General features: G+C 42.5%; 1 protein-coding gene and 1 pseudogene across 1 annotated transcript in view; one reads left to right on the top strand and one right to left on the bottom strand.

Annotated features, from left to right (window-relative positions):
- The window catches only part of LOC146812226 (BPI fold-containing family C protein-like), a 98696-nt gene extending 82297 nt beyond the window's left edge, over positions 1-16399 (top strand). The window contains exons 13-16 of the mRNA XM_085619256.1: positions 6274-6334; positions 8665-8728; positions 12261-12337; positions 16129-16399. Coding sequence (XP_085475382.1) covers positions 6274-6334; positions 8665-8728; positions 12261-12337; positions 16129-16179 — 253 coding nt within the window. The 3' untranslated portion in view covers positions 16180-16399. The remainder of the gene's footprint in view (positions 1-6273; positions 6335-8664; positions 8729-12260; positions 12338-16128) is intronic.
- Positions 2098-2271, bottom strand: LOC146812227 (U11 spliceosomal RNA; annotated as a pseudogene).
- Positions 16400-19529: the final 3130 nt, after the last annotated feature.

Below are 19529 nucleotides of genomic sequence, written 5' to 3' on the forward strand. Positions count from 1 at the left end.
CAGGCCGCAGCGCTCTAAGCACTGCCTGTTGCAGCTCGCCCGGCCTGGGCCAACCCCTGCTATCAGCTATTACCTGCTCTTCCCCGCTTCATTTACTATATAACCGCAATTGGGAGCTTTGAGAATTCAGTCTGTCACAGGATGTCCCGACAGGAGTCAGGACAGCTGAGCGGCCGGGCCTGGGTGACTATCACTGGAGGCGGACTGGGGCCAGGCAGCAAACTGGAATTTCTACGGCCTCCGGTGACTCAAGGCCTGAGTCTGTCTGCAACCAGCCTTACAGATCACGGTCGCTGCCCTCTGTTATGGAGCGCCGTAAGCCGAAGGCAAGAATTCGATGAGAGGGTTGAAAACCATTATGGGAGCCCGGCAACCAACGTGCTGCCGAAAAGTGTCCAGGGTCTCGTCAGCAGGCACTTGACCCATGATGGTAAGAGAACTTTTTCATTGATATTGTGAACCTATACACCTATGACGAGAAATAGGTTTTCAAGTGAATGCTCGTATCGTGGAAGGAGCACCTTGAACACGATATGAGTATTCTCTTGAAAACCTATTTCGGGTCAAAGGCATAGTCAGCATGCTCCACTCAGACCCAATTACTGAATCAAACACAGGAATGAGGGAGAGTGAGGGTTGGAAACACGAAATTGGACTAAACTTCACACTGTCCAGTTGCTTGTTCTAGTATCACACATTTACACTGGACAATAAAAGAGACGCCCAGACCAACAGCACAAAGCCGGATTTGAACCCAAGTCAGCAAACTGGGACAAATGTACGGATCAAACCTGCAACCTTCATTGGCCGGGACTACAAGTTGAGGGGTGTAGAAGTCCCATCAGTGAAGTAACATTAGCCCTCTTGGTGCGGGGGGTGGGGCTTGGCCCGAGCTCCAGGGAGCCCCCTCAGCACAGCACGCTGCAGGTTCGATTTTTTGGCACTAGGGCAAAGTGGTAGGCCAGGTGTTAATAACCAGGGAGCAGGGGTAGCCTTGTATGTACTTTGCAGGGGAGGGCTCAAGTTTTGTTACCTGAACGTACTACATAGTGAGATGTGCTAACATCGAGCTTTGGTAGGGAAAGGTTGGTGTTTTTCCCGAATAGCGGTCCCGTACAGTGACTGTTTCCTAAATTAATTTAAAGCAAGATCTGTTTTATATTTAATTAGCTCTTCTGATTTTCCATTCACAATTCTGAAGCACTGTAGCACTGAAATTGGTAACATGCATTAGTTTCATTGTGCAACATAATTTGAAAAGCCATTGTTGTGAAATACATATGCAAAAACTATTTAAAACAGTGCACACTATATTTTATTGCCTAGGCAACAGCTGTAGCCCAGTATTAGTCTTAAGACCTGCTGGTACCTGAACTCGCTGTTTATGTGCTACAGTGTATATGTATATATATATTTGTGCTTATGACTTCTCTTTAATGTTACAAATGTGTAATTTCGTTTCTGAATGGACATTAATCTAGACACTTTCCACATTGCCATTACTTTTTCTGACTTTAATATTCCAGGCTTTTGTGTTTAGGATTAATCAGACATCCGTCCTCGTCTGGGAAACTGATAAGGAAGTGCGCCTCCTCCCAAAACGTATGGTGGATTGATAAAAAAAATGAAACTTCACACCCCTTTTGTTGCCTGTGTCAAACTTTAACCAGTTTGCTTTCGGTCTGTCAGCATCTGCCATATGTCTGGATTTTCTCATAAGGGGACATACCATTTTACACAGAACAGCACCCTGGCTGGCTGTAACCTACATATGCTTCAGCCTCACCCTTCTGAGACTTGCCTGATGCAGAGTGTCTGTGGTCACTGTCCAATCAGGTTAAAAGGGCACTAGGTTAGTTCCCTTCCATTTCTGGTGTTTTGCAGCTGTTTTAAGATCTCCTTAGGGTTTCACATTGCTCAAATGGGTGTAATTTCTGATATTTATATGTTTCCCTCTTCTACGTTGCTTGATTTTGCTCGGTAGAAAGTGTCATTCATAGTCCTTGAAATGTCACTCATAATTACACTGAAATTATGAAAACGTCACACATAGCAATCTGAAACCTTGGCAGCTAAGGGACAGGGTCCGTCTGAACTCTGGGACCTAGTGTTAAAGTTAACTCATCGCTCAGTGCTTGCTCATATATTACAAGGTGCATGCACCAGGAGCCCCGGTAACAAAAATTATGTTTCCGAAATCTCTTGATATCGATTCTGCACAAGAAGCTCAGAGTTACCCTGAAGCCCCCTGTATGCCACTCAGACGTTTTGAAAGTGACAGAGCGCAGCATTTCCAATTTTGGCATAACACTGCGCTACGTCATTTTCTTGTCCATATGCCCTGGCATTCTATTTCATTTCCTGGCTAGTGATTCTGGAAGAGGAAGCTCTACCATTAACCAGTTATAAAACATGAAAGATATGGGTTAGCTTCATTTGGTCTCAGCATCTAGGTTAAAATCTGTCATCAAAGGATGTGGTTGCCACAAATGACAAGAGTTTACCACTCACATGTGTGAATGTAATCATGTCTGAAGGAGGCAGAAGACGTCATTTTGGGGGAATTTTTGGAAACATTGAAAAAATGAAGATTTTTGTGAGTTCTGGTCCTGGTCTTGCACTCCGCTCCTCAAATGAGGCCTCACAAATCAATTACTCTGCAAGACCATATGCGTTTTAGGGAAGATCTGCATGCTGAGCCTGCGCATGGCGCAGCTGTGTGGCCTTCAGTCTCCGGGTTGGGCATCAAGTGGACAGGGGCCAGGGCTGGTCTGACTGAATTGTCATCAGCAGTCAGTGTAAACTGTACGTGCGCCAAGCACGTTACCTGCCAGGGAAACACAGACATAGTGTGTAATGCTCGCTCTAAGGGTGACTGTGCTGGAAAAGCACTGACCCCAGTGTACTTTCCTGAAGAAGCCCAACCATCTCGGGGACCTCACTTCTGATTTACAGTACTTGTGTCAGACGAGCACCTGTTGCGTCAGATGCCTCCTATGTCGCATGGGCACCTGCAGCTGCCCTCTTACACCGTGTAGAACACCCCCACACCCAACATAACCCTTCAGGGGTCCTACATATGCACCATGGGAGTGTGCAAGCTGGATAACCTTGTAAAACAACACGTGTGGTGCACGCTGAGTGAAACAATCCCAAGATAACGCGGTTACTCTGTAACGTTCGCACTGGGATTAAGAGCGCAGGTAGAGCGGTTTAAACATGAGAAGCGATAATTAACGTCCGAATTAGCTGATGAGGATCCTGTATGTTCGCCGTATAACCTGTATGGCCAGACACCTGTAATCACTCATTATGATCACATCTGCCGAGGATCATGTAAACAAACCTCCGTGCACTTATTTTGATGTGCACTCACACACAAGACACTCTTTGTGTTTAAGGAGCGAGATTTATTTTTATTTTTTTAACATCTGTTTGTAAGAGGGTGACATTTAACATGCCATGCACATTCTGTTGGGTGGGGGACACAGCTCATTTGTTTGGCCATAAATACCCCGTAAAAAAGCCCCGTGCACCCTTCTCATGGGCCTCCGTGACTCCCATGTGAGATTCAGATTAGTGATAACTAATTAATGGACGGTGGTAGGTGGTGGGCGGGGCCGCTGTGGGGGCCTCCTCATTGTGATTTGCAGGGGGGCCCCCTCAAGTTTCGTTACGCCACTGGGCAATCGTGATATCAAAATTTGGAGTCATCAATCAAATCATTTCTGTCCCTACTCTACTCTAAGGTGACATCCCTACTTAACATTCCCTTCCAGGTGAGGATCGCATAAAAGGTGTCAGCAGTGAAACTTCCTAAGAAGTCTTCACCATATGAGAGCTCGATCTAAAGTGCTCCTTTCAGTCCCTCTCCTAAGTCTCGTCTACTCAACCCACGGGGCTCTGTCCCTAATACAAAAACCCCAAAAACTGTACACGCCCTTCAGCACACCCCTTCAGGCAGACTCTTCCTCCAGTAGGTTTCCATCAAGATCCTTTCATCTTCCTTTTTATAAATTCGACCTTGGGTCCCAGGCCTTCTCTGTACCAGGAGTTTCAACTACACATTCCAATTCACTCCCCTCATGTCTACTCCTTCTGTCTCCATTCCAATTGAACAAAGACTCATTCTAACTAACAAGCTGCATGGCCTTGTACCTGCAGCCAAATGATGAACAGAAAAAACCCCTAACATCATGAGGTTTCACAATTCACAGCAATTTTAAGCTCTGCTGAAATCCTGTCGTCCTAATATAACATGGATAAAATAAATGAAGGCCTTCACTTTACATACACAGTTAGGCCTTAAACTAAACGTGCAACATTTACTAATTCAACTTATTCATCTCATCCTTAAGAGAACTACCTCTTCCTTCTTCTAACCTGAACTAATGTCCCTTAATACATGACATTTCTACAATTAAACAGTACGCATACACAAGTGCATTTCTCAATAACTGGTGGCCTTTTCTCTTCTCTCGAGGCCTGTTCACATTTCTACTTTTCTACTTCAACAAATATATTTCTAATACTCTTTAAACATTCTTGTTTATATGCGGGTGCTGACTAACAATGAATATGGTGCACCCCTATAATTTTCGCATCAGCAACGCTCTATCAGTTGCAATGCTTGCTATCTTATAGTGAAGATAGGGAGGGACTAAAAAACTATTCCTTACTAACAGGATAAACAAGGCAGGCAATTCTACTAAGGAACTGTATAAGGTTCTGAAAGAATTTACCATCCCTAGGAACCTTACGTCTGGGCCTGTTTCACCACACTGGGTGGACTCTCTTTCTAAATTTTTCGAAGAAAAAATCTTGACCATCCATCAGTCTTTGACGTCCAATATTAACAGTTCAGACTTAGTCAATAAGTCCTACGTTCCCATGGTCTCGTCCCATCTTTTTGAGGAATTTACTGAGGTAGAGCCAGAATCAGTCCTTACGACTTTACAGATTTGATTTCCTCTAAACTACTTGTAACGACCTCCCCCGCACTGGTTGACAACATCACTGATCTATTTACCAAATCACTATCAGAAGCTGTTTTCCCCTTAGGCTGGAAAACTGCCTGTGTGACGCCTATTCTGAAAAAACCCACGGCCGATCCTAGTCTCCTCTCTAATTATCGTCCGATCTCCTTACTCCCCTATTTAGGGAAAGTATTGGAGTCTCTTGCTAATCAGCAACTTGTTGGTTATTTGGAGAGTTATGAGTTATTAGACCCCTCACAATCGGGATTCAGAGTGGCCCACAGTACGGAGACGGCGCTGGTCGAGGTCACTGACAATATCTGGCGAGCCTTGGACAGACAACAACCAGTAATTCTCGTACTCCTTGATCTGTCGGCCTCATTTGACACCATCTCTCACAGCATTTTAATACATCGGCTGGGGGAGATTGGTGTCAGTGGTACGGCCTTGAATTGGTTCAAAAGCTATCTCTCGGATCGTAGCACCACTGTTCAGTTATGACTCAGTACCTCTTCTATTAGACCGGTCGGTCACGATGGGTGTCCCGCAGGGTTCCATTCTGAGTCCCACTCTTTTCAATCTTTATGTGGCTCCTCTGGCCCCAGTGATTAGAGCCTACGGATTTGAGGTCATATCGTATGCTGATGACACCCAGATCATAGCGACGCTGGGCCCTGACCCAAAAGAAACCATGATGCGCTTTAAAAACTGTATGCCCCATATCAACAGGTGGATGAAGGGTAACCATCTCCAACTGAATGGTGCAAAATCCGAGATCATGCTTTTTGGGAAAGCTTCTGAATACTGGTCCTCAGAATGGTGGCCCATTGACCTTGGTGTATGTCCTGTTCCCAAGGAGGTGGCCCGCAACCTGGGCTTTTACATGGACATAATATGCTAATGGGTCAATTGAAGCCCATGTTAGATGTCCTTCACATCTAACATGGGCTTCAATTGAAATTCCATTGAGCATATTATCGAGCCCATTATCGCTGTTTTAGCGGCAGATTTCTGCCGCTAAAGCGGCGATAATTGTATTGCCTGTCTTGATAATATGCCCCAGAATTTCTTCTCTTGCAGTTACTCGCAGTTTTATTCAGATCCAAAAACGATGGTATAACTAAATTCATGGTACAGATTTGAACATGCAACTCTACCAAGTGTAATCAGATTAATTCGCTCAAGGACTGCAATTTCACAGTTTGCACCAATTATTATTGTGGGCTTAGAATAAGGTATTTTGGTTGTTAGTACTTTCGTTTACATATCTAACAACTCATGTTCCTTCTTGCCTTAGATTTCAGATCAGTCCACCTGAAGCCAAGAAACAAGGGCAGGCCAAGGTCAATCCCTCACAAGTAAGTATGACGTATTGGCATTGTAGGTCATTGGAAAATATGAAGTGTAAAAGATAAATAAAGTACAAAAAGGGTACAGCATTATTCACTTCACATAGATAGAGAAACGGTAGGTTGTTACCAATTTAAATGGGCTGACCTGCAGAATTAACTAACAAGGAAAACTTCTTAGGTTCCCTTTGAGGACCTAATAGATTGAACTCAAGAGGCGCAAATCTATTATAAGAGTTAGAGTTAGTTAGCACAATGCTTCCTATTAGCAAGTACTTCACTTTCTAAAATTTACTTCACATGACCCTAAAGCATAAAATTATCAGCAACTCATGGGTTTATGAGAAATCAGCGGCGGTCGGTGCAGGTAAGCACGGCGGGGAGATGTTGACAGAAGACGCAATAGGGAAAAATAAATGAATAAATCCTATTCCGTCATCTGTCGACATGCACCTGCCTCACCCCACCATGCTTATCTGCACCGACTGCCACTGTGAGTAAGTAAGGAGACCTTAAGACTGCTCTTGGGTGAAAGAAAACACAGCCGCAGCTAGTGCAAGTAAGAGCGGTGGGACAGCGGGGCAGGTGATGGGGGATTTCGAGAGACAACCACGAGGGAAAATTAATTACTTATTTTATTTTCCCTCGTGGTCGTCTCTCGAAATCCCCCTCCCACCCCTGACCTTGCCACACCGCTCTTACCTGCAGCAGCCACGGCTGGGAACACATGCATATTGTTTGTTCCCTCAAAATGTAGAACAGCTGTTAACAGCTGAAATTGATACAAACTTGTATTAAGAAACAGATATATAGGAATATAAAAATGCTATTTCTTATTCTTAGACACCAGGTGCAAGAGCCATGATCGCATTTCAGATTTGAGATATCCTCGTGCTTGTAGCATAGCTCTGCCGACCCAGATTCTGCACAAGAAAATACCTGTTTTTAGAATTAAAGCCAATCGAAGAACTGCATGGCATAAACTACATACATATGCTCTTGGTAACCATTGATGAGGGGGTCAGCTGTCCCGCTACAGGCTTCACCTGTAATGAGTCATGGCTTGTTCCTGTGCTAAAGAATTCAAAACTTCCTTCCTGAGTGTGTTGGTAGGTTGTATGTACAATGGCAGAAGTTAGTCTGTTGGGTGGTTGCTTGTCAGTGGTTTCGAAGTGTGCTTCTATATGGTGATTGTGCATCCTCTTTCTAGGTTATTTAGCCAGTTTTTCGTGGTAATTCCTAGCTATAAACTTCTCACTAAGAATCAGAGTTTTTTTTATTCTACATTTTAACTTTTATATGGTTACACCAGATCCGTAAAGCAACCCTGAAAAGTGCTTTACTAAAAGTCCAATATTACATACCAATCCGAGTCAAAAATACTTTATACACATTTTAGCTCAGTCATGTGAAGAAACTAGCTAAAGTTCATGCAGAAGGTTCTGGAACAATTCATGAAATACTACCATACATTCTGAGAAAGTACCCACGAGCATTATTTTTCTACAGCAGCAAATCATGTGTGCACATATAAGGAAACTGTATGTTTTAGCATTTAGCTATTTTCAGGATTGAATGGGGTTATGACCCCTCAATTCATCCAGGAATGACAGAAGGTTACTGTCCCAATGCTAAGAGGATATTTTAACTGCGGTGTTATGGCCAGTCTTATAATGTACAGGGTTCAATCAAACGAAACCTTACTATCATGGTCATATACAGCATGGTAGAGGTGAAGCATTCGACCAAAATGGTGGGTGTCCCACCAACCAAACCTGTGGTTCCTCCCTCTCTTTTGAAGGTTAGGGTACCACAGGATTTCAGATGGTGGAGCCTCAACTGGTTCTACCAACTGAAACCTTGGAAGTGACAATCCTTCTGCCACTGGGCCGCCAGCGCGTAATTATGGTATCTCACTGTACCATTCTTTGTATTCTCTCCGTAAGTCTGCCATGCAAGACATGGTTGACCCCGGCCAGGGAAGACTCACAATGGCCCCCACATGCAGAGAGAAAACTCCCTACACATGAAGGCCATTGGTTTTTTAAATTCTTTTTTAAAACACTGTCTTGAGAGTTTGCTTAAGGAAATGAAAAGCAAATGACAATCAGGCTGAAAAAGACACATGGCAGCCTACTCTGCATTAGCAGTGACAAATATACATTCACCATTCCACTAAAAGATGTCAGGTATCTTACCCACAGACCTTACAAAGGCATCAAATGGCTCAGATTATATAAAGTCATGCTTGAAAAATGGGAAGCTATCTTCAAAGTATTGTCAAAGAAAATGTAATTATGTTTTGTTTTATAGCTAAAATGTGTTTCCTTACTTTCTAGGTATCTAAAATGGAGAAATCAATAAAGAACTTGGCAGAACAAGGGCTTCTGAAGATGTTCAATGGTAAGATATTCTGGAGGTCTGTGCTCTGAAATTTGATATTGCCTTTGTGTCCTCTGATATTGTAACTTCTCTAAAGGTGATGAAGCCATCTAGTAAATATTTTTGAATGTACATCAAAATACTAACTCCTTTTTGCAGAATGTACCCATTTATTGGGAAACTTCTATTTTTTTCACATAAAATCCTTACTAATCAGAAGAGCATTGGCCAACATTACCTTTTCCAGTCCAGTGTCCATGCCTTCCTTCAAGACTTAAAGCACTTATGTGTGTTACTGACATGAAGCCTATTCACTATACTCAAGACTTGTTTTTGGATTCAGTGTCCCTTTGATGACTTAGAGTTCACGTTTTCATTTCCTTTTCATCTGCCTACATCAGGTTTTGTTGGCTTCTTCGAAATCTAGTCATGTGATTTTCCACTTACTAAACCTGATCTCGAAATAAAGTAGGTCTAGCAGTGCCCTACCTTTCCCAGATTGAACAAGGGAGTGGGTGTGTCAACAGGGTGTGCTGAGATTTAGATGTCCTCATTTTATTCTTGGAAGTTGCTTGAGGTTGCCAACCTTGTTACTAGGCTGCTTGCGCCACTGAGGAAGCCGCACCTTAGAGAGCACAACATGTTATTGTCATGCTGGATGGGGAAATCCATATATCCTGGTGCTCTTATATCTTGTAGTGGCCTTAGATACAATTGATCATATGAATCTCTAAAACCTGTGTTTCAAGATTCAGGCTGTGTATGTTTGCCTTGTTACCAGTTTTCCATACACAGTTATTCGCTACACTCTCCAGAGTCCAGCTTCACTATTACACAAGGGAATAGAATTGTCACTAGTCTATAAATTATAGCATGGAAAATCTCAGATATTTCAAACAGGAAACTTATGTTACTCACTTGTCGCCAAGGTTGGAACTATCCCTTATGATTTATTTGAAGTAAAACTGTGAAAGTTCACATTTAGTAATTTGTCGAGCTATAAAATTCTGTCCTATTGTTTTTTTCTTGTGTTTATTATTTATTTTTAATATGCCTTTGACTTCATTGGTAGAGCATATATGATTAGATATGGTGATTTAGAGAATAGTCGGACGCTAAATTCAAATATTCATCAAAGAAAATATAGTACTTGCATGTAATCATATGTTCCACAACCATCAATATTTCAAACTTTTCAGTGTTAATCCCCCTAATCACACAGCAGCTTGAACACAAGTGATGCATATGTGGGATAAAATACCCCCTACCATACATTATAAGGATATTGCAAATCACCGAGGGGTCCAATTACCATATAAAGGAAAAAGGTCGAAGGCTGAGTTCCTTTGCAAGGTTATGGAACTCTGAGGTGACTTGCAATATCATTATCATGCATGGCAGTGCGTAGTTTATTCCTTATAATACATAGTTACACCATCACCTTTCCCACAAGCCACCTATATCCTTGGTGCATAGTTCTTTCATATGAAAGAGAAAGTATGTTTACAAACATGAGGGTTAAAAATAGAATCTTTAGCATACAATTTAATACATCAAAAAAGCTGTAAGATATTTGTTGCAAAAATATATTAGAATAAGGTTATAATTTAGTTTTATTAAAAAGAAAAAAGCACAGTAGCTTGGAATGTGATGAAACATGCAGAAAGATTTTAACTTTTCTATAAACAGGTTGCCTTAAATATCTCCTTTCTATATTTCCATGTACAGCAAGAAAAACAAGCTGAAGAAAGAAAAGCCAGGTTTCATTTTGTTCCTCAAACCTAACCTGCCTTTCCCCTCAATTGCTGGGTCTGGTGGTAGGCATTGTGATATCAGAAATCAACTGTAATAAATTATTACATTTGAGATATGTTGTCATCTCCTTTAAATAGGTGACTGTGTGTGTCACAAGTTGCCTTTTATATATGGGATCAAGTACCCCCTGCCCTACATTATAAGGATATTGCAAGTCACCAAGGAGTTTCATGACCACATATAAAGAAACGAGGCCAAAGGCTTAGTTCTTGCATAAGGTGGTGGTTATCCAGGGTGGCTTGCTATAGCCTTGCCTTTTACAACAAGGGGCACTTTATTCCTTATAAAACATGGTCAAGCAATCACCTGTCCCACAAACGACTTACATTCTTGTTGTTAGTGCTTTCATGTGAAAGAGAGAGCATGTTTTATGTTTAGCAAAATTATGTTAGAATTAGTTTGATGCAAGTCAGTTTTAAAAGAAATGGTGCAGCAGGTCTGAATGTGTAGAAACATACAGAAAGATTTGAACTCTGTATAATTACCGAAGGAGTGCAAAAATAAACCTGTTGCCATAAATATTTCCTGTTTGCTTGTCACTGTACAGCTAATAAAATCAAAGCAGAAGAAAGAAAAGCACAGTTTTGCCTTTGTTCTTTAAACAGCTGCTTTAATTATGTTCCATGACCTGTGGTGCCTTTCCACTCCGTCACTGGCCCTGGCAGCAGGCATCGTGACGTCAGAACTCAACTGTGGCAAGCTTTTATACAGGGATTGTGCAATCCCATATATTATAATTACATATGAATAGATAAGGTGTAATGTACTGGAACTAAATATGATTTCTATGTTAGTGTAATGGTAGACCAAAAACAGCAATCCTTAGAGCCGGTGGACAGGGTGTGTGTACACATATTCACATATTCCGTATTCACAGTCCTGCTCTGCATCGGTGTAAAACTATGACTATAAAAGTAATCCACGGTTGAGAAAGGAGAGTGTTCTATTGAAAGGCAACTGGAGATTCCCAGTGTACTTTTTAATATCTTTGCCCAAAATTACAATTGACATAAAAGCTCTGAATTTATGAAGTATGGGGATGATTAGTCCAAAGATAGAGAGTTTTTGCTAGTATTCATCTGCTGATCTGGTTCATTTTGAATAGCAGTGTGCTCATAAGAAAGTTGAAGTATTTCGGAAGAATTTCTAGCAGTATTACCATCAAACTAGGGTGTATTATTGTATGCCTGGGTACATTGTGGAGATTTGACTATTCTTTTTGATACTTTTTGGAAGTTTAAGTTGGATATGTATCATTGTAAATTGTATTGAGGAAGCTGGAGTTAATGAGTTTGTACCACTGAAACGCTGCCTCGACATCTTGATGACACTTTGCAGTCTTTTTTGACAAATTATGGAATTACAAATTCTGCAATGATGTGATCAGATAGGATCTAAGTTTGATGCATTATACTATATAGAATTTGGATGTTTGTCTTAAGGAATGGGGTGGGTGTTGTGTTGTAAACATGCAACCGTTTCCTGATTATTATGACATCAACTTCTCATTCTAAAATGTATTTTTAATTAATAGTATATTTTTGTTGGTACTAAAATGATTAATATATATTGAGAAAAATGTAATTTAAACTGTGCATTCTGTACACTAAAAACATACATTAAAGATGGGTTTCTCTCTGTCCTTGGCTGCTTTTATATGAGATAGTACTCAAAGTTTTGGAAAAATGTTTTTTTTGATTTTTACAAGTTAGTGTAACAACATATGATTTTTTTGTAGATGAATTGAGGAGAGGAATTGCTATACCTAACCTGCCATACTTCCCACTGATGAAGCCTTCCTTTAAAATTGAACAGGTGAGAACATTGTTCATATTTATATTTACATTTGAACTGATATTCACATCCTTATATTTACACACATCTTGAAATTATCATGTGCAAGGCAAGACTTCCCTGCAGATGGCAGGATGCATGAGGGTGTATTGGATCTTTGGTAGGCCATTTGTATGTGACAGGCTGACAATCCGTCATTTAATGAGAACGACATGAAAGACAACCTATAGAAACAGTAGGTGACTGTTAGACCTGACATCTTTGGCATGGTCTCCTCTGGCTTTTTGGCTTCTGGCCTCCTGTTTGGACCTTGCTTTGCTGGGTTAAGACTTTGAGTACTTTACCTCTGCCATTCAGTGCCAAAGTGCTGTGCTTGTCATATGTATACTGGTTATTGGTGTATACAAGATTGGCTGATTTGAGTAAGCTGTAAGTCCCTTGTCCAGTGTTAAGACATATACCTAGAGCATGCAACTCAAATGCCACTCTGAGGACTTTCAGCACTGGTTTTGCCACCCACAGAGGTAGCTCTTCATAAATACCACAGGTTTGTCACGGCCAGGCCTGTGTCTGCAGGTTACTGTTACTCAGATTGGCATTTAAAAGACACTTGCCAAAGTTATGCATGTCTCTCGCTACATCTGAGTACTCCCTGGGGGCAGGGTGCAGTGTAGGGAAGAGAGAGTACATGTCCACATGTGCTACATGCCCTAGTAGTGAATACCACCGAATGGCGTGTTCAGTACTGCGAGGCCTGCTTCTTGCATTGATGAACATGGGGGATCAATGGAAAGGCTATTGAGCTGTATTTCCTACATGCAGAAGAGTAGCAGTATGGTGTTTGGGATAAAGGAATTAGTACTGGCAAATCCTTTCCGGTAGTGAGAGTGAATTTGACATTACTAATGTGGAAAAGCCATTTTGGGAAAGTGGGCATTTCAATGCTCGTGGATCTCTGTGTGCCTGTCAGCCTGTCTCCAATCCACATCTGGGTGGGAACAGCTACATCTGTGCATTCCTCAAAGATGGCTATACATTTGGTGTATTCAAGGGAAACTGCAAACCTCTGACTCTGAGGGGCCCTCTTAGGGCAGATAAGAGGGGGTGGGATTGCCACCTACATTTCAAGGGGCAGGGTCCTAGCCACACAAAAGATATTGATAAAGACTCCCTGGGTAGGATGGCAGACACAACTACATTTAGAGATGGCCTGTGCATTTCATATTTGGCCTTTTGAACTGGTCTCATCTTCAATGGCCATTGTGAGAATAACTGCTGGGGCTCCGTCCTCAAGAGTTTAGAGACGCTTTTGGGATTGGATCCATACTACGCTGGTTTAACGCTGGGAAATCAACAAGAGAAAGCATTGGGGCAGGATGGACTGCAACTGGATTATCCACAGGCTTGTGGTGGCCTGGGGCTTGTTGTGCTCCAGAAGGGGACTATCACTTGGTGGATTTTGCTCGGACGCTGCTGACCTGCAGCTGATTGCCAACTGTTGTGGCCCAGGTCCCTGAACACCCTCCAAGAGTCGATTAGTTTGCCTCCTGTCCACAAGATTCCAGGGACAGAAAGAATCTCCCCATTTCCATTAGATTGTAAGGACTGTGCAGGATGCAGTGGAAATGGGTGGAAGTTATCGTCAGTTGGGACAAGGACCGTTCTAACTTACGCAGTAATCACACTGTGCAGAGGAGTGTGCTTGTAAAGAATAGCGGCCCACCTGGGGTGTCGTAACATGAGGAGTTCGAGGAGTGCTTGGGAAATTTGCCAAGTGCGAGGGACCCGAGCTTGCCAAAAACCTGTGCCAGCTCACACTTCCCAGCGTGTGGTGTCCAAGGGTGGTGAGGGATATTTGCAAAGTACGCGGGACCAAAGCCGGATGCCTGGACCGTCTCCGACCTCCAGAATCAGAAAGAACAACGGTGCCTTACATCGCTGCCTCAGTCCGAGGATGCCAGCTCCCTCTCCAGACCCACGGTACAAGGTACTCTGTTGTTGGTAACATCATGACTGGATCCGAGGGTTCTCATTGTGCCTTGAGTGCACTCACAGCTGTCTACCTGGAGCAACTGTGACTAGCACCTCTGTCTGGGGGAAACATTTCTCAGTTGCATGGGGAGGGGTATAGTGATCCTGCACTCGTGAAGGTGCTGCTGGGGGTCTTAAAGGCCTAATCAGGATGAACAAAACCAAGAAACTGTTTCCTTCTGCTCCAGGTGGTCCTGACAATCTAATCAAAGTGATGCCAGCGGGTGCATCGTGAATCGTTGGCTGATGTATTTTGAGTGGCCGAGTGGCTGGGTCATGAGGCAATGTTAAAACTTGTAAAAGTGAATTCCTATAAAGGGCACATACATGTTCCTGCCATTCTGCTGCTAATGAAAGACTTTGACAATTGCATATAGCTGTAACGCATATTTCCACTGTGTATGTCCTTTTGATTTCAATATGTCTACAATACAAATACCAGTGTTTTATACATACTGTGCGGAGTCTTTTTGTGGTGTACTCAGTGTATTGCGAGAGTGGTGCTGTACCAATACTTTACACTTTGATCCTGAGGAAAAGCCTGACTGCTCTGTGCTAAGCTACCAGAGGGTAACACAGGCTTTGTGACAAGTGTATCATACTCATCTTATCTAGGATGGTGGATTCTGTCCAGCTTCAGGGTGTACCAGCTAGCCAAAAAAATGCTGAATCTAACAGTGACCAAACAGCTATATCTCTTTAGTCTGATAACCATTTTTGTGTACTTACACAGCACACGGAACAAAACATTAATGACAAGTGTGATGTCTGCAGGCGTGATTACTTGATTAATCAGCCATGAATCATAGAAAGTGCTTGATATGTGGAAATGTGTTCATGGCTCTCTAGCCATAACATACATTTAATTTTGTGAAGCTTTGTAAGGATGAATATAGTCACTGACATGTTGTTTACACTTCCTGTCCACAAAGTGAGTTTTGGGCTAATTGCCAAATAGAATAGAGCAGAAAAATGTAATGATTCCTAACAATATACTAATACAGCACTTGGTGGCTGCTGCTTGCAATGCATGTGAATGAATCTCCATGAATTATTGTTGATTTTTTGTTTCATTGAGAAGATTCGATGACTGATTGGGTGGATTGATTGCCAGTCACTGATATGCATAAAGAGCAAGTCATAGAAAAAGAGAGAGGCTTCCTCCTGTGATGGAAATAGAATGAGCACTGTTTCAGAATTGTTCCTGTGTGAGAGAGAAATGTACCTATAAGAAGCACTGGAGACAAAATATGACTTAGGATGCAAGAGCATGAGTGAAGTCTATATCCCATTTTATTATTTTAGGAAATACTCACATTCAACATCTGTGGTTGTTCACTGTTCCTCGAGCCAGGGAGAAATGTATAGCCTCCCTGGATGCTCTGGATACTATCCTGTCAATTTGGGCTACACCTCTACTCTGGCCCTGTAAGGTGGAACTCTGCAGTTCCTTTTTCCCTTATCTGGGAAATATCTACTATTGTTCCCCCTGATATAACGTTGATGACGATGCCGTCCTGATTTGGGGTGAACCACCTTACAGTAGGCTTTGGCCTTCTATCCCTAAAACAGGGTTGAGATCTATTGTGATCTTCTCCTATTTAGGCGAGAAACCACATCCCTTGCAAAGTGGAAAGGTTGGAATTCATGTGGTTTCCCATTAAAAGCTTTTTTCTCCACAAAATTACATATGTGGTAAATAAAAACTTTCCAACCATTGGAGTTGGCAAATTCACTACATTAAATTGTACTTCAAATAACAATATTTTTATTGTTTTTAGGGATTCCTCAAGATATGTGGCGATGTTAAACTTGTACCACCAAAGCTGTGAGGGGATTGTGGATTTTTATCCTTCATGACTTCCTGCAAGAACCTAATGCACTGTTCACTACTTGATCTCTGCTCTATTGCTTCCAACATATTTCCACAGTCTAAGAACGGCTGATGAACATGAGAATGAAGACAGTCCAGCAACCATCTCATCAACACCGATTTTGAAATGTCATATATTTATTTATAAAGTAAACAATAAACTGTACCTCTACCAACTACATTCTTTTATAACTTCTTTATTCTACTGAGGGTTCATATAGGTCGTGCATGGGGTTGTAAAATAAATTAAGCATCAAATTATATGGGTTTTCTGTTTGTGAAGCAAGTTCCCCTGGAGTTTTGCAACATGTTCTCCACACCTAAAAGGTGAGTTGAGTTTTGTTTCAGATTTAACAGAGAGTGGTGTCACAATAGCCCTTGAAGCCCCCCACAGTGCATGGATGCCAATCAATCAAAAGGACCCACCTTCTAAGGGTCAACACTCAGAACAAGGCATTGGTGTATTTGGAATGGTCCCACTCGAAGAAAAAATGTTAGGGTTCCTCTGAGTGAATTTGCATGAGTCGGACCATTTTTCATTATAGAGCACTAATAATCGAGAAAGAATTGTAAAAAAAAGTATTGAAAGAACATTCCTTTCAGCGAAAAGGAAACAATATTTGTGAAATGGAGAATGAGCATATTCTAGGGAAATCTGCAAAAACTATTTGTTTGAACTCGACCATGCTTGAACAAATCACTTCTCACCATTAAGCGGATTATTTTCAATCAGCTGTGTGGCTACAGGCAGTAAGACACTGAATCAGAGACAGTGATGAAAAGATATAGACCTTGGCATCATGTTTGTCTGTTCATATGCCTTCAAAGGATACTGCTTTATTTCATGACTTTATGCCCTCCTGATGGGGTTCTCACACACACATATCTAATCACTGGCTTCACCTTGTTACATTTGTAATTTTTTTTTTTTTTAAATTACATCTTCACTTTCAGGCATTTGAAACACGCACGACATAACTGCTTTAGCATAGAGCAAACTATACAGTCATAAAATAGATAAGAAAGATACAAATTATAGTAAATTTCTTATAAGACATGAAATAACCCACACATTAGCATATAATAATGAGCCTTAATGACAGAGGATTACAAAATACTCATTCAGTGGATATTCAAGAGTCTAAATGAACCTGTGGTTTATTTCAATTGACTCAATACAAATTAAAAAAATGTCCCTGTTTTTATCAAACAGAAAGTACATCCTCTCATGTGTCCCACCATACAGTTTTGATGAATTTTCCAAAGACAATGTATCAACAGGTGTACCTTCCATCAGTCCCCTACAACAGCAGGCCTTCCCTCCTGCTTGTACTGCACTTTCTTTCAAATCATAATGATTTGTCCAGATCCTATCCACAACCAGGTAGGTTCTTATCAGAACATCACCCAAATGCCATGACCAACAATCCATCAATTTATTTAACAAGTTTCACCTTTCAGTTTCTTATGTTTTTGAAAATAACTGCGGAAACTATTAATACAAAAGCAGTTTATATTTTATATGGCAGAAACCATGTTCTGCATGCCATAATCTTCTACCATTTTCCTAACAATCTAACTCTGCTTCCTCAGCAGTGTAATTTTGCCAGCTTTTAAATCAAGAGTGTAGAAGAGTAGGATCTGCCTCTTATGTTGCCCCCACTTTTTTTCTGATGTTTACACCGGTTTCTGGCTATTGTCTGGCTGGGGCCCTGATAATCAGGGCCCCAGTCTCTCTGTTCTCTCTAAACAACATGGAGTGCATATTAGGTGCACTAGTGATTGGATACTGTGGTGCCTTATGAGTCCCTAGTATATGGTACCTTAGGTACCAAGGGCATAGGTACTTCACAGGCCTACCAGGGGCTGAAGCATGTATTATGCCACCCCTGGGAAGCAGACTAAATCTGACACCACAGGCCTGCTACTGGAGCCTGGGTGAGGTAGTGTTAGCACTCCTCACTGAGATATAGGTTCACTATATCTCTCCCTGCACACACATTTAAACCTATCAGTCACCCCTAAGGCAGGTCCTATCAGTCCTGAGGGCAGGGTGCTTGGTTTCCATGTGAAGGGGTGCCTGTGCCTGAGCAGGGCCCCTCTTTAGCTCTCAGAGTCCATTCTCTGGGGCTGTTTGTGAATGCGGTCAAACCATATACTCTTAAGTGCAATATAACCTCCCGGTAAATGCTAACTTTGGAATGGCTGCATCAAAACATGTCAAGTTTAGTGTCAAACGCTTTGGAATCATACCCCCACACCAGTAACTGGTGTGGGAGTATGATCCCACCCTTCTAGAGGGATAGACATGTACCTACTGTGAAAACACAGTCGAATCCTGAAGATCCCTGGCATCACAAAATGGATGCCACCAGTCACTGACAATGGGCTACCCTCCTGCTGCTGACCAAAACTCGCAGTGGAGGAGGCCCAACAATAGGTATCCTGTCACAGGGAGGTGTGACCACCTCCCAGACAGGGTTTAGTGTATTGGGGCTGGGTGGGTGCACTCCTAGAGTGCTTTGAAGTACTGCACTGGGGGAGCAGTAGGCTCCTCTGTGCATACACCAGTTCAAACCGGCTCAGGGGCTACCTGTCCCTGCTCTGGCGTGGAACTGGACAAAGGGAAGTGGGTGTAGCCACCCACTCCCCTGACCCTCCCATAGGTGAGGTCATAGAGCTAGTCCCTCCTTTCCTTTCAGTATAAGTTAGGGAACCCTTGCCATTGCAAACTAGATACCCCTGGACGACACTCTGAAGACGAATCCTGGACCTTCGACGTTCCATTACCTCTGGAAGACGGAAGACCCTCCCTTGGAGTCAAGGAGTGACTCCCCTGCTCGGCAGGCACCTAATCTTGCAATCAACGGTCACAAACGTTCCCGCTCCCGCCGGAGTCCGAAGTCCCTGCAGCCCAGGAAGAGGATTTCCTGACTTCTCCAAGGCCATTGTGAGCCCCCAGTGACGCTGAGGCAAGTGGACCCCACGAGTGATGAGGAACCGCAATACCTGTGTACAGTGCACTATTTTCGAGTGCAACCCCTTCACGATGTTCTACGAACCTGTGCATTGGACCACTTGTGGTCCAAGCCTCCAGCAGGAATCCTCCGAAGATCAGAGGCCTACCCCATCCCGAGTGACCGTGGGCCCCTGTTGAGTGAATCCTCCTGAGGCATCTTCGCAATCCCTTGCCGGTTGGCTTGTGGGTCCCCTGAAGACCTTTCTACAGTTAGAAAGGGCTCACCTGGTTGCTCCAGGCCTGCCGTGACTTAACCTCGCTGGGTGAGTCCCTCAGACCGTGCTGGTCTG

Source organism: Triturus cristatus, chromosome 7 (genome assembly GCF_964204655.1).
Source record: "Triturus cristatus chromosome 7, aTriCri1.1, whole genome shotgun sequence".
NCBI classification, from domain to species: Eukaryota; Metazoa; Chordata; class Amphibia; order Caudata; family Salamandridae; genus Triturus; species Triturus cristatus.